This window comes from Sander lucioperca, chromosome 22, assembly GCF_008315115.2.
Source record: "Sander lucioperca isolate FBNREF2018 chromosome 22, SLUC_FBN_1.2, whole genome shotgun sequence".
Taxonomy (NCBI): domain Eukaryota; kingdom Metazoa; phylum Chordata; class Actinopteri; order Perciformes; family Percidae; genus Sander; species Sander lucioperca.
The window spans coordinates 8,683,106-8,696,394 of NC_050194.1; the positions used below are offsets into that span (position 1 = coordinate 8,683,106).

Consider the following 13,289-nt stretch of genomic DNA (forward strand, 5'->3'; position numbering starts at 1 on the left):
TTCCTCTCCTGAACATAGAAACAGTGTTGCCGTGGCAACATTTGTGTCTTTTTTTTCTGCTGTTTTACAGTCCATCAGTGCACTTCTTCAGCCCACAGTCAGTGGGTCAGTCATTTCGAATCCATCCAAGGTCAACTCTTTCAGTCAGTAAGTTTCCCGTATTAATAGACAGGCCACACGCTTTGTATGTTGCATAAACTATAAGAGTTGTATAGTTTCTATTGTAAGTGTGAAGTCAACAGTGGTTGATTGTGACCACTTAGGTAAGCTGTCAGTCCCTGTGATATATGCATGGGGCAACTTGGAGAGCTGAAAACTGTAAACTAACATCAATTAGGAACGCCATCAATGTACCAGCTGTCTTTGCAATAACAACAATAGAATTCCCTCAGAGCAGACACCAACAGCAGTATTTTTTCCCTGTCACCTGATTGACACAACTTGCCACAAGTTCAGTATTCATTGAGGTTTATCCTCAATCATTTTTCATCAGGTTTGACCATATTTGCTGTGCAGTGCAGATTTAAGCTTCAATTATTTAATCTGGCATAGCCAGACTAAGGCCACGATCACACCTGGCGTCTTTTTTGACAAGAAAAAGTTGACTAGGGGACTTTTGTAGTTGCAGCCGAGAGCGTCTCTTGTTGCTATGATGACAGCTTCAGTATCCAAAGTGGTACGTGGAGCGGCGCAAGATAAAAAAAAATCAGTTGCCTTGATCTAGAGAAAGAACCGAGAGAGGGAGCGGTGCTGCTACTAACGTTAGATAAAACAAAGTGAGTTCCCTGAACAGTGAACACCTGGGTCATATCCTACAACTCGCTGTGCTCCGACACTAGCACAAGTCTATCTATCAGCAACGTCTCCATTTTTTCTTGCTGTTATGGAAACGACAGGTGTCGCTACTCCGCTTGTCATTGGTCAGCTTTTAAACACATTTTACTCCATAGGATTATAATGTAAAACAGACGCTGGCAACTTCAAAAAAAGACGCTTAGTGTGAACATTGCAAGTTATTGCCTAAGTTTGAAAATGTGTAATAGTCTGGAAGCTTTCATTCATTTTCAATTTCCCAGAGATGTTATCAACTGTGCAGACCAAAATGCCTCTGCATGCAATTGAATAGACCGACAACCAATAAGAGCAACAAAACTTGACCTACAACCCATAACAGCAAGTAATCAATGTAACTCTTAGTCACACATGCATGTTGGTTCTGTTATGAAGCAGGAAAACAATTGCCGCTGGTTCACTAATTTTCTCAAATGACATCTAAATAGTACACTGAAATGGTTTTGTTTTTCTGAAAACATTTCAAGAGTCTAAATAAAAGCTGAAAGCTGTAGAACATGAAGGGGACAATGGCGGATGCAGAACGTGACAGATGGGTGGGCCTGGATTAAGTCGAGGTGGGCCTGAATCTAGGCAGTTGTCCCGAATCATCCACATAGTTCCCGAATCCAGGAAATTATACTAGAGCAGCAGTCTTGAGTTGCCTGATGAAACATTTTTCGCAGGGCTTAAAGGAGAAAAAGGGAATTCATTATAGATGGATTATCATTTTCGTTGTTCAAGATACTTGCTCGTTCAACTTCCAATTATTATTAACTATCATATTTTTGACTAGGCTAAATAAGCCAACATATCAACAAACTATCTACTATTTTCAACATACTAGATCATAGTTTTGACCTTAACCAAAACATTATTTTATCTCATGTATTGTTTTCTTGTCCCTGTAGAAATGTGTTTCTTTATGTTGAACATTGGACGCATTTGAGCAGAAGAGGACCATAAAGTGCTCTGATATTTGCGTTTCTGGGATGGCAAAGGAATGTCCTGCCCTTATACACCTCTGATTGGCTGGTACCCACTGCCTTCGTTTGTTGGATTGGTTAGGTTTAGGAACGAGGAAGGAGATTGGTTAAGTTCGGGTGAGAATACCAGAGTAAGCCAATCAGAGGCAGGGTAGGGCGGGACATGGCTTTGCCCTCCTAGGAAAACATAAATTCGCCTCCGTTTGTGCGTCTTCTTCTGGACTGGTTAAACCGACAGAAAGCTGCCGGAGCTTCTGACCTGCGGGGAGAACCACAGCCTTCACCCGCACACAGTGAGAGTGGAGACACACCCAGCTGCAGACATTCACTCCCAGTACTATGTCAACTTTCTGTGTGCTGAGCCTCAGCAAAAATGAGTGAGTGCAACTTGTTTAGCCATATTAAAGCAAAATCAAGATACCATGACACTTCTAGCGAACGTTACCGTTGTTCGTGCCTGATTTAATAGTGCTACATTGATGTTACATTGACCAATGAAAACACCAACACACTTAACTTTTTAAATAGTTATCAGGCTTACTTATAATTTTACTGTTTTTAACATCTTATAGATAAAATACACCACATACAGAACTAATATCCATTTTTAACTATACAGAGTAGTATTTTTTCGTTGTGAATTTCTGATTGGGCTGGCCAGCTGTCAATGTGGGCGGGCCCAGGCCCGTCCAGGCCCGCCCACAGCTCCGCGCCTGGAAGGGGAGTGGATTTCTAACAACAAATTCATCTGGTTTCCAGGATAGAATGATGTACCATAGGTTGTATCCAGTGTTGTTGTCAGACCACCTAAACTGAGATCACCAAGAGTATCGAGACTGCGACAAGACCAGGACTTAGAGGGGTTAAGACCAAGTCAAGACCAGACCAGACCAGTGCGAGTCCCACACTGCATGACACGATAAAATGTGGAAAATGCTAACCATAGGCACTCCTAATATTGCTCTGAAAGCTTGGCAGATTGATAACGTTAGCTTGCTAGCTTCGCTAGCGTCACTTACACTTAGCTTACCTATCTTAATGCTTCCTTTATAAGTGCCTATAAAAATCCAAGGTGGTCCAGGCTGTCTCAGTCAGCGTTACATTGCAGAATGTACAGGATGTATGACATCCACCAGACAGCCAGAGCTTCTTCTCCTCTCTCCCGCATTCACATTCTTGGCAGTGCGTGTCAATGAGGCGGGGAGAAGGGGGTCAACAGTAACAAATTTCAAATTAGAAATGAGTCAAGTTATTGGTTGTATTTGAAGCAGGACTTTTACATCCAATCACAGCAATGATCAGGGTGCGATTTGTGAAAAAAGCAGAGGAGGTGGATGCTTTTTGATCATGCACAACAAAACAAAACATGCAAGAATTCAATCCGGTCAAGTTCGGTCTGGACTTGATCCGTTGTGGAGCATGCTGGAACCAGAGCTGTTCGGACCAATGATCAACAGTAACGTAATCAACCACGTCACCAAAGAGCGCTTGGGTTGAATTCGTTTACAACAAAGATGGCTGCCGCTGAAGAATTGAGATGTGTAGATTCCGCTATCGTGTCTGTTATAGAAGATATCGACAGCGCATTGATTTTAAAAGAGGAACAGAGAACTGCGATCAAGGCATTTGTCAATTGGAAATATGTTTTTGCCGTCCTTCCTACGGGACTCCTCAACGTCACATACTCCGTTGCTTTGATTGGTTGTAGGTCTATCCAATTGAGTGCAGAGGCATTTTCTTTCCTGGTTCGGTTGAAACACGCCCCATAATCACAGCCGAGTGGAGCAGTATCAGACTCATATTCTGACTAGAATCTGAGTATGACAACGTCAGGCTAGTTGTGTTTTTGTGTGTGTGAGAAAGAGAGAGAGAGAGCGCATATACGGCAGTATGTGGCGGTCAACTTATGCGGGCCGCCACACAATATATCAATGTATGGGAAACACTGCTGATGATAGAGCAATGCTTTAAATCAGGAAGACATCAATACACCACCAACCACTACATTAAACACTGACATGTTTCCTAAAAGCTGAAGCGAGTAATGATGAAGGTGATTACAGGCTTCAGAGGATGGGAACAAAAAGAGTCCACAACCTTCTTTGGTCAATCTTTCAAATGAAAAGGTAAGAGCACTTTTGGTAAAAGCATCAAGATGACCATTACCAGAGGTAATTGAAGTAAAAAATAGCATACTGGCTCTTTCCTCAAGGCTTTAATCAGAAAGAGTAGAGAACAAAATAATGTCAACCTAATAACAAAATACTTTTAAAGGTTTTGTAGTAGTGTATGTCGGGCATAAACATTGTATGTCCTAAGTTTTTCAGGAAATGAAAAAAGGCACATTCTAAAGAGATAGACCATAGATTGTTAATATTAATGGACAAAGCATCCGGTTCGGCGAAGTGCTGCAAATGCGGAAGTGCCTTAAACCTGCATTCTATCTATTCTATCTATTCGGATCTGGTCGGCAAAACTCCGAACACATCTTCCTTTTTTAAGAATGCCTTCAGTGCCGTTCTTTTGTTCTTTTCTCAAAGAAAAGCTTAACTCCAAGTCTTTCAGAAGACCGCTGTTCCCAGCAGCAGCAGCCATAAGCCCGCCCACCGACTCTATACACGATGTGATTGGCCTGACTAGAGTTTGGTTTTTCCAGCTCGCAAGCCAACGGAGAGTGCCTAGACCCCCCTGGCTGCAAATTAAATTTAACTAACCGAAGCGTCGAAGCTCAAAAAATGGTATTCTGCACAACCCTAAACACCGTCATCTCATGACGTCTGCTTTCTGTCATTTGTCAGGTGGCGAGATGGGAGCATCGAACACGGACGCTCTCCAGGCTCTTTGGTGGCCCCTACCTGGCCTGTTACTGCCTGGGCTTCATCATTATTCTGCTCAACGTGTACCGAAGCCACAGGTGAAGCACACCCTTGTCTCCTTTCCTCTGCTCCATTCATGCTATTTTTTTTTTTTTTTTTTTTAAATCCTTCATTCCCGTCCAAATTAGCTCCATTTTGATCAATTCAAATTTTATTAGAAGCATTTTTGATTAGCATCAACACATTATTACATGATTAACCATAACATGTTTGCGTCATTATTTAATATAATTTAGGCGGAGACAGCAGTTTCTTCTTAATTAGGGCTGCACAATTAATTGTGATTTTATCGAAATAGCAATATGGACTAGTGCAATATCCGCCATCATAATAGCAATGTGCCAAGGTATAAACGCGCCTGGCTTTTAAAGGGAATTGGAGATGACACTCTGATTGGTTTATTGCATGTTACGCCCAAAACGCACCTATGAATTAATGAAGACACTAAGTACAACCCTTTTGAACCATGCCCAGCGCACAGATGCTTTTTTTCGCCGTTAAACTATCAAAAGTGGGTTCAAACACCCCCTAAACCCCCTAAACCCACCTGCGCCAGGCCCTTCACGCCGTGCGTTTAGATCTTTAAAATAGGGCCCTCACTCTCTTTCCCTTTCACCCCATTTCTCTCTCAGTTGCCCTTCATCTTATACTTCTTCCTATTCTTCTTTCTTCCACCTCTGTGTCCTCTTTTAGTCTTTCCTACTACCGCTTGTTCCTTCCTCCCATCCTGAACTGTGCCCCCATACTTCTGTATGTGCCAGTGTCACCCCACGCCTGCCATCATACTGCACCCAGTGGAAGTACACGCTGCTGCAACTCCCACTGGGGATCAAAACGGTGACAGGGCACCCTCTGCAAAAACCACACATAAACACTATGCCAGGGTTAGAAGATCATTTTTTTTCCCTCTCTCAAAGGATGTCTGTGATGTCTGTTGCCAGGCAACAACATGTTGGATCAAGCTGCTTCGGAGCAGTACATTGTCCTGCCTGTTTTCTCATGTGCTTCTAAAGAGAATGTTTATCAACACTAAAAATCATAGTAGTAGCAGATAGGCCTGCACGATTAATCGTTATAAAATCACAATCTCGATTCACCCAGTTGGCGATTTAATTTTTAAATGAAAAAAAAAATAATAATAGTTTTATTTATTAATATTTTGATAGGACAGCTGAAGACATGTAAGGCAAGCAGTTAAAGAGTGTGCTAAGAAATCATTCTGTTTTTTTACTTTACTTAAATTGGCAATTGACAAACTCCATTTCTCTAGAGACTGAAGCTGTAGCTGCAGCATGTTGATTGACATGTTTTATTTATATAAAGACATGTTCAAGGAGTTCAGATAGAGCCTGTATCAGGGCCATATTTCGTTCAGTGTGTTATATGTCACTATTTTGGTAGCCTACTGTACTTAAATGGCCAGTATGTACTTTATTTTCTTTATTCATTGAAGCCTCTATGGTTACAGGCTTGTGGTGATGCACTAAAAAATCGTGAGACTAGCGGCAGAGACTAAGTGTATTATTTCCAATGGGAGAAGTGAACATGAACACAGACTATGACCGATTTTTGGTCACCCATAGTCACCAAAGTAAATATTGGACCCATTTTTCACAAGCCGCATATCTCCTAAACATTCTCACACTAAAATGGCGTTTTTCAGACGAGTCAAATCAGGAGAGAATTTACTTTGTTTGAGACCTGCTTCTGTCTCAGGAAACAAACTCTTGCGAGATCTGGCAACACAGATACAGAAAGTATTAATTCATGCAAATATAACTTCATCCGTCCACATGACGTTTACTACACTTTAAACGAGGCCACGGCCATTTAGGAGACAGGAAGTGTGTACCGTTTCATACCACTGGCGCAGCGTGTAGCTGCCTCTACACCTGTACGTGACAGCCTGCAAAACAGCTCTGCCCCAAGTGCAAGATGTTTGACAGTGGAACGTCGTCCAACTTTCTTCGTATGAGTGTGGACTGAACGGCTACAAGTTTTCTTGGCTGGCTTGACAATAGTGTGGTTGGCTAAAGCATTTAAACAAAGTTTTGTGTTGGAGCTTGTAACATTCCAAAATCTTAATTTTTACTTAATTTTCATTGCACTGTTAATGCACATCGGTTCCAAATATCGGTTTCATTAACTACTAGTCTCGCATTAAAAGCACTGTGGAGGAGGGTCTGACTAGTCCACACAGCATTCCGGGATAGGAGAAAAATGTGCTCTGGTTTATTGACATTTCTTTAAACCAATCACAATCGTCTTTGGTGGTGCCGCTGCAAAATAGCCTCTGGAAGGAACTTGTTTTGGTGGAACGTGTGTACGTTCAAAAGTAGTTTTAGTCGTGCAACAGAAAACTCAGATTGGACAGATAGTCTAGCTAGCTGTCTGGATTTACCCTGCAGAGATCTGAGGAGCAGTTAACTATAGTCCTCTTGTTTAGAATTCCTACACAAAGAAAACGAAAGGTAACGGACATCTGGCCAAAAAGGACAATTTCCGGTGGCACTAGCAATCCCGGAAGTGGAAGGTCGTGGATATGGACTAATTAACTACTAATAATTGGTATCGGCCTTTAAAAAACAGTATCGGTCGCTCCCTAAGTTATATAGCACTTTTAAAAACACACACATGAGCAATACATATGAAGAAATAAATAAGAATAAACATTACAAAATACAAATTAAATTTAAAATAAAGTGGGGTGCAGCCCTTTACACAAAGGCTAATGTTTAAAGTGCTGATATTATGCTCATTTTCAGGTTCATAATTGTATTTAGAGGTTATATCAGAATAGGTTTACATGATTTAATTTTCAGAAAACACCATATTGTTGTTGTACTGCACATTGCTGCTGCTCCTCTTTTCACTCTGTGTGTTGAGCTCTCTGTTTTAGCTACAGAGTGAGACCTCTCACTTCTATTCTATCTTTGTTGGGAGTCGCACATGCGCAGTAGCTAGGTAAGGACTAATAGCCAGTCAGAAGCAGAGTATGAGGGTGTGCCACGCTAGCAGCTAGGCGAGCATTATAACGTGTTAAAAGTGACGCACATTTGTCTCTGAAGTAAAGGCTGGACTACAACAGAGCTGTTTGGAGCAGTTTGTGAACAGTGTTTTCTGTTGGAGATGGTAAGTCCCTTTGGGCTGGACTTTGGGCTTTTTCACTTTGTGAAAGATATATAACACAATAAAGGAAAAGGAAAAAGCCAAAAAGCTTAAAACTGTCCAGAGATTCAGCAGACCTAACAGACTGAGGGAGAAGATTCCAGGGTTGGAGCTTAAATGGCAAAGGCACGATCACCTTTGGTAAAGGGAAAGGTGTTACAACGTGAAGACTGCAGTGCACACAGTGTCACGCACACAGCACACTTTTTGTTTACTTAAATCGCACAATTTTTGCTGTTATGAAATCGCGATTGCATGCAGCCCTGCAGCTCCTCATCCAAGAACTCACTGTGGGTGTTCCATATATTTAACCTTCCTACCCTTACCATGAGTTTTTCCCGTAGACAGTGTTACGTGACCCACAGTTGGCACTCGTCTTGGACATGAAACTTCCTCGGTTCAAATCATCCGTACAAAAGATGATCAACTGTGTTTTGACGGACATGTGGTTCCTTGATAGAAAGTCGAAAGTACAAGTCTCCTGCTGTAAAGTCTCAGGAGAAACGCATGTAGTTTTGACGCCGCTTAACACAGCACACCTAAAGCGATCCTGTGGAAAAACACATTCCTGTTTCCAATCCCAGCTAACAGACCAACTGACAGATTGACCCGCAGACTACAGCAATTACCCTACAGCTCCATTCTTGTGCTGCTTTTTTTGTCTACCTAATTGACTTACTTGTACATTGACGGATTCAGCGGCGTGCTGATTGACAGCCACTTCTTTTCATAGCTCCACTGCAGATTTATAGGCTGCTTTAGAGACATGTAGACATGTAGAGGTTTTTAGAGTGCATGTTTTTCTTGTGCTAAGCACGCAGCAGTGATGCTCTCCACTGATTATGTTCAGTAATAATAGACTCCGAGGGCTCTATCAACAAGTCTTATTTAAATTAACTGTGTGTATTTAATTGGCACTCTTGCTATTTGCAGGAAGTCTAATGAGATGGGAGGATTGGCCTTTAGACATTTAGAAGTTCTAAATGGAAACATGGCTTTTAGGCTCTTGGTTTATGCTCAGGAAATATTAAACGCTAAAAAACAAACAAAGAATATACCATAACACATATTTAGAAATATGATCATTTGGAAACTGTCCGCACTACAAGCATGCCAACAGCCCAAACTGCCAAATTCATGTTTCCGTTTGTGCAGTTGAACTGGAGACGGAAGGACAAGAGTAGGAAATTGGGGGGAGGCTGGAGCAGCATGTGCCATGACACATTTCGATTGTTGTCCTGTTTGTAACATTATTGTCCTACAACACACAAGTACAGTATATGCAGGATTTAATGGGAGCAAATGTCAAATCAAGCGGTGGGTTTGAACAACTGCATACCCAATATTTAAAGGTCCTATGACATGGTGCTTTTTGGATGCTTTTATATAGACCTTAGTGGTCCTCTAATATTGTATCTGAAGTCTCTTTCCCGAAATTCAGCCTTGGTGCAGAATTACAGCCACTAGAGCCAGTCCCACAGTGAGCTTTCCTTAGGATGTACCATTTCTGTGTCTGTAGCTTTAAATGCTATTGAGGAGGAGAGAGGGGGGGCAAGGTGGAGGGTGGGGGTGTGGCCTTGACCAACTGCCATGCTTCGCTCGTTTGCAAGCCATGATGTCTCTCTCTTTCTCATGGGCGGGCCAAATTCTCTGGGTGGGCAAAGCAGAGAAAGGGGGGGTAACCTTTCCCCTCATGACATCATAAAGGTAAGATTCCAGATCGGCCCATCTGAGCTTTCATTTTCTCAAAGGCAGAGCAGGATACCCAGGGCTCGGTTTACACCTATCGCCATTCTAGCCGCTGGGGGACCATAGGCAGGCTGGGGGAACGCATATTAATGTTAAAAAAATCTCAAAGTGAAATTTTCATGCTATGGGACCTTTAATATAGAATGAGAATGTGAAACTTTGTGTCTGAAATTATAGAATCAACACCAGATTCTAAGGCTGAAGTGTGGTTGTGTGAAATCACCAGCCTTGAGTTTCTAAGCTCTGCTGTGCTGTAAAGCGGCTCATTATTAAAAGGGACTTTGTCTGACTCCCACACCAAGCCTTCCCTCCCTGACCTTTTACTTCCTCCTCCTTTCTTCTTTCTCTCTAATCAGACTTTCCATTTTATATTCCGAAAGGCACACACATGGCAGATGTATGGCTTTGAGGAGTGGGTTTTTAATATCTTGCTATTGTATAACCTCATCCCTGCACACACAGACAGCAAAGTCACATATAACACACAATAAATATGCTACACTATACCATAAAACCATACAGAAGTAAAATAACTAAAGGCATGCATAGAAAAAAAACCCAATTTGATAGTTTCCAAAAAGAAGATTTCCTTTTATTTCTAGAAGCTAGAGTGTGTAGTGACGCGGTCTGTCTCTCACACCCACTAACCCCCTAACCTCATCTCCGTTTCCCAGACCCCCTTTTCACATCTCGTTTCCAAGCCAAATCCCAGCAGTATGCCTTGCTAGGCCACCTTACTTAACAGAGAGCCCAGCACTCTTTGTGACTGACGTGGCGGAAAAACCAGCAGCATCACATTTCACTTTGTGCTTCAGTTGACAAAGGAAGAACACCATAAGAGACACAGCAGAGACCCCGTAACCCAGTTTTCTCTTATTAACCCTTAACCTGGTTTTGATTTGGGAGCTATTTTTGTCTGCAGGAAATATACCGCATTCAGACAGCACAGAGTATGTACACACACACACACGCACACACGCACACGCATGCACGCACGCATGAATGCACACGCACACATATATATACACACACACACACACACTGCATTAGCCCCAGCACCTGTGTGTGTTCTTCTATTATAATTAATGAACACGTAAACACTAATCTTATGAACTCTGTGGTATAATTACATTTAGGGACTCCGGGGCATGGCAGCCTTAAAGAAAATGTACTGTCAAATCTAAGGGGTCTCAATTAGTCCGAATGGCGCATTCATGTTGGAGCTAAAATGTGGGAGTTTACAAATGCCCTCATTCAGCTTTTTATCTGTTTTTTTTTTTTTTTAACATTCCAACTATCTTTGGGTTTGGGACCTTTAGCTGCACAACACCAGCTAATGCTGTGTTCCAGGCAACCCGTAACTCATGTTTTCACAACCTTCTACCCGTGAAAGTGCCCTGGATCGGCAGTCAAACCCGTAACTTACTACTCGTGAACTCGTACCAGATCGTTGTACTCCCAGTTACAGTTTTTGACGTCACACACACATAAACAACAATCTCGACCCCTGTTGACGCTGTACAGACGCCGGTGATTAACAGTGAGAAATAGAAATAAATAGACATAAATAGGCCATGTAAAATAATTCCGCACATTGTAATCAAAACAATACACATACGATTTTGTACTACTACAGGTTATGTTTATTAAATGAAGCCCAAAATTTGTCGGCGACTAGAAATCGCTAGTATCAGCTAACGCTAGCTGACGTCAACTGTAGGTAGCCACTAGCTAACGCTAACGCTAGCTAGAAGGGTTTGTGGTGACTTTGCCTGGAACGCTACCAAGTCGTGAGTCGTGACTTGAAGTCGTAACTTACGGGCTAAAAATTGTGTCTGGAATGCAGCATAATTCTGGGTTCTTGGACTTGGTGATCATGGCATTTAACACAAATAAAATAAACATTGAATACATTTGATATAAGATAAGAATAACCGTATGGATCCCACACTGAGGAAATTCCCATTCAAGAGTTTACCAAATGAAAGGAAAAAAGTGCCTGAGTGATACAAATGAAACAAGCTAGAAATACAAATAAATAAAAATAAAAGCTACTTGCATTACATAGCTATATATTACATAAAGATGATATTTTATATATAATTTTTAAAATAATCAATAATTAAAAAAAAGTAGTTGTGATTTGACCTATTTGCACAAGTGAAGAAGTTGATTGGTAACTTAAAAACACTCAGTTAATGTCTCATTAAGTTTACCTAAGTATTATAGACTTGCTCTCGCATTTTGCCGGGACTTTTTAAGTAGTACCATTCTGAACTTCCAAAACAAAACTGAACTCACTCAGTACATGCGAGTCCAAGACAAGTACGAGACCAGGACAAGTCAAGACCGAGTCAAGACCAAGTCCAAATGAGAGACAGTCATGACCGAGACAGGAAAAAAAAGAATCCACCACTTACTTAATTGTTCATACTTTATGTGATGCGAGAGACAGCACATCTTCTATTTTAAGATGATCATTTTGCTTTATTATTTGTAATAATCAAAAAGCAAGTGCAGAGTATAAACACTGTAGGATCAAATTAGACCATTTCTTTTTACTTTAAGTATAACAATTTAACTTAAGTCCCTTAAGTATGAAGTGCAACTTCACATTTTAGATGTTGAGTCTTTTTTTGTTTTGGTGCAACAAGAACATTCTGGACTGCTGATGGAACATGTAACAAATAACAAGCAACATAGGTGTCACTAGATCTTACTACTGGGCCTGAAGAATCCATAGTACAAAGTGCTTACTGGCTGATTATGTCTGTGGCCAAAATTTTAATGATTGATGCCTGATGATTGAGACATATGACGCAGCCAGGCATATACCAGGCGACCAATGTCAATGCTTGTTCTAGATGGACTTTGAATTAAAGTAATACCTGTTTTCTAAACAAGCACGCTTCATCAATGGTTTTGTTTTAAAGGAGGAAGTTATATGTAATTCTCAGTTTGTGTTGATTCTAGCGGCCCCCTTGGACAAAAGCAGTAGTGTTTTTAGCACACCTGCAGTCGTAAAGGTCTTTTCTTTACGGTGCTGTATTGCCCACTGTATATTACTGAGTTAGTTTTACCAGGAGGTCATATAGTCACGATGAATATTTTCCTCGGACAGAAAATCATTCATTTACAATAAGAGAATACGTTACAAATGCATTGTTGCATTTCAAGTGTTGCATACGGTAACTTAGCCTACTTTGGATGTCTCATGAGATAAACCGGGGATCACTGTCACTGTGTCAGAGGTTGTTGTAGCAACCAACATATTAATAACTTAGATTATTATAGCTCATTTCATGAAACCAACGGACGTTTTACACAAGTACAGGGGGATAAGTGAAAAAAAATAGCAGGCCAACAGAAATACATAATGGATGGATACATAATAAATAAAAGGAATAAAAACCGTGTGCAAAATACTTAGAAGGGGGGCGTAATTTAATGTCGGCCACTGATATACAACCTAGGGGTGTAACGGTACGCAAAAATCACGGTTCGGTACGTACCTCGGTTTTAAAGTCACGGTTCGGTTAATTTTCGGTACAGTAAGGGAAAGAAATGCAAACATTAAACTGCAGGTTGTTTATTACTATAAACTTTTTTTAACAATTTGTTTACACTTTTTTAAAACACTTTTTAATAAAATATAATAAATAAAATATATATAAAATTA

General features: G+C 41.0%; 1 protein-coding gene across 2 annotated transcripts in view; it reads left to right on the plus strand.

The window, feature by feature from the left end:
- Positions 1-13,289, plus strand: part of pemt (phosphatidylethanolamine N-methyltransferase) — a 65,414-nt gene that overhangs the window by 24,317 nt on the left and 27,808 nt on the right. For both annotated transcript variants that reach the window (XM_031295363.2, XM_031295362.2), the window contains exon 3: positions 4,616-4,731. In XM_031295363.2, the coding sequence (XP_031151223.1) occupies positions 4,616-4,731 (116 nt within the window). The remainder of the gene's footprint in view (positions 1-4,615; positions 4,732-13,289) is intronic.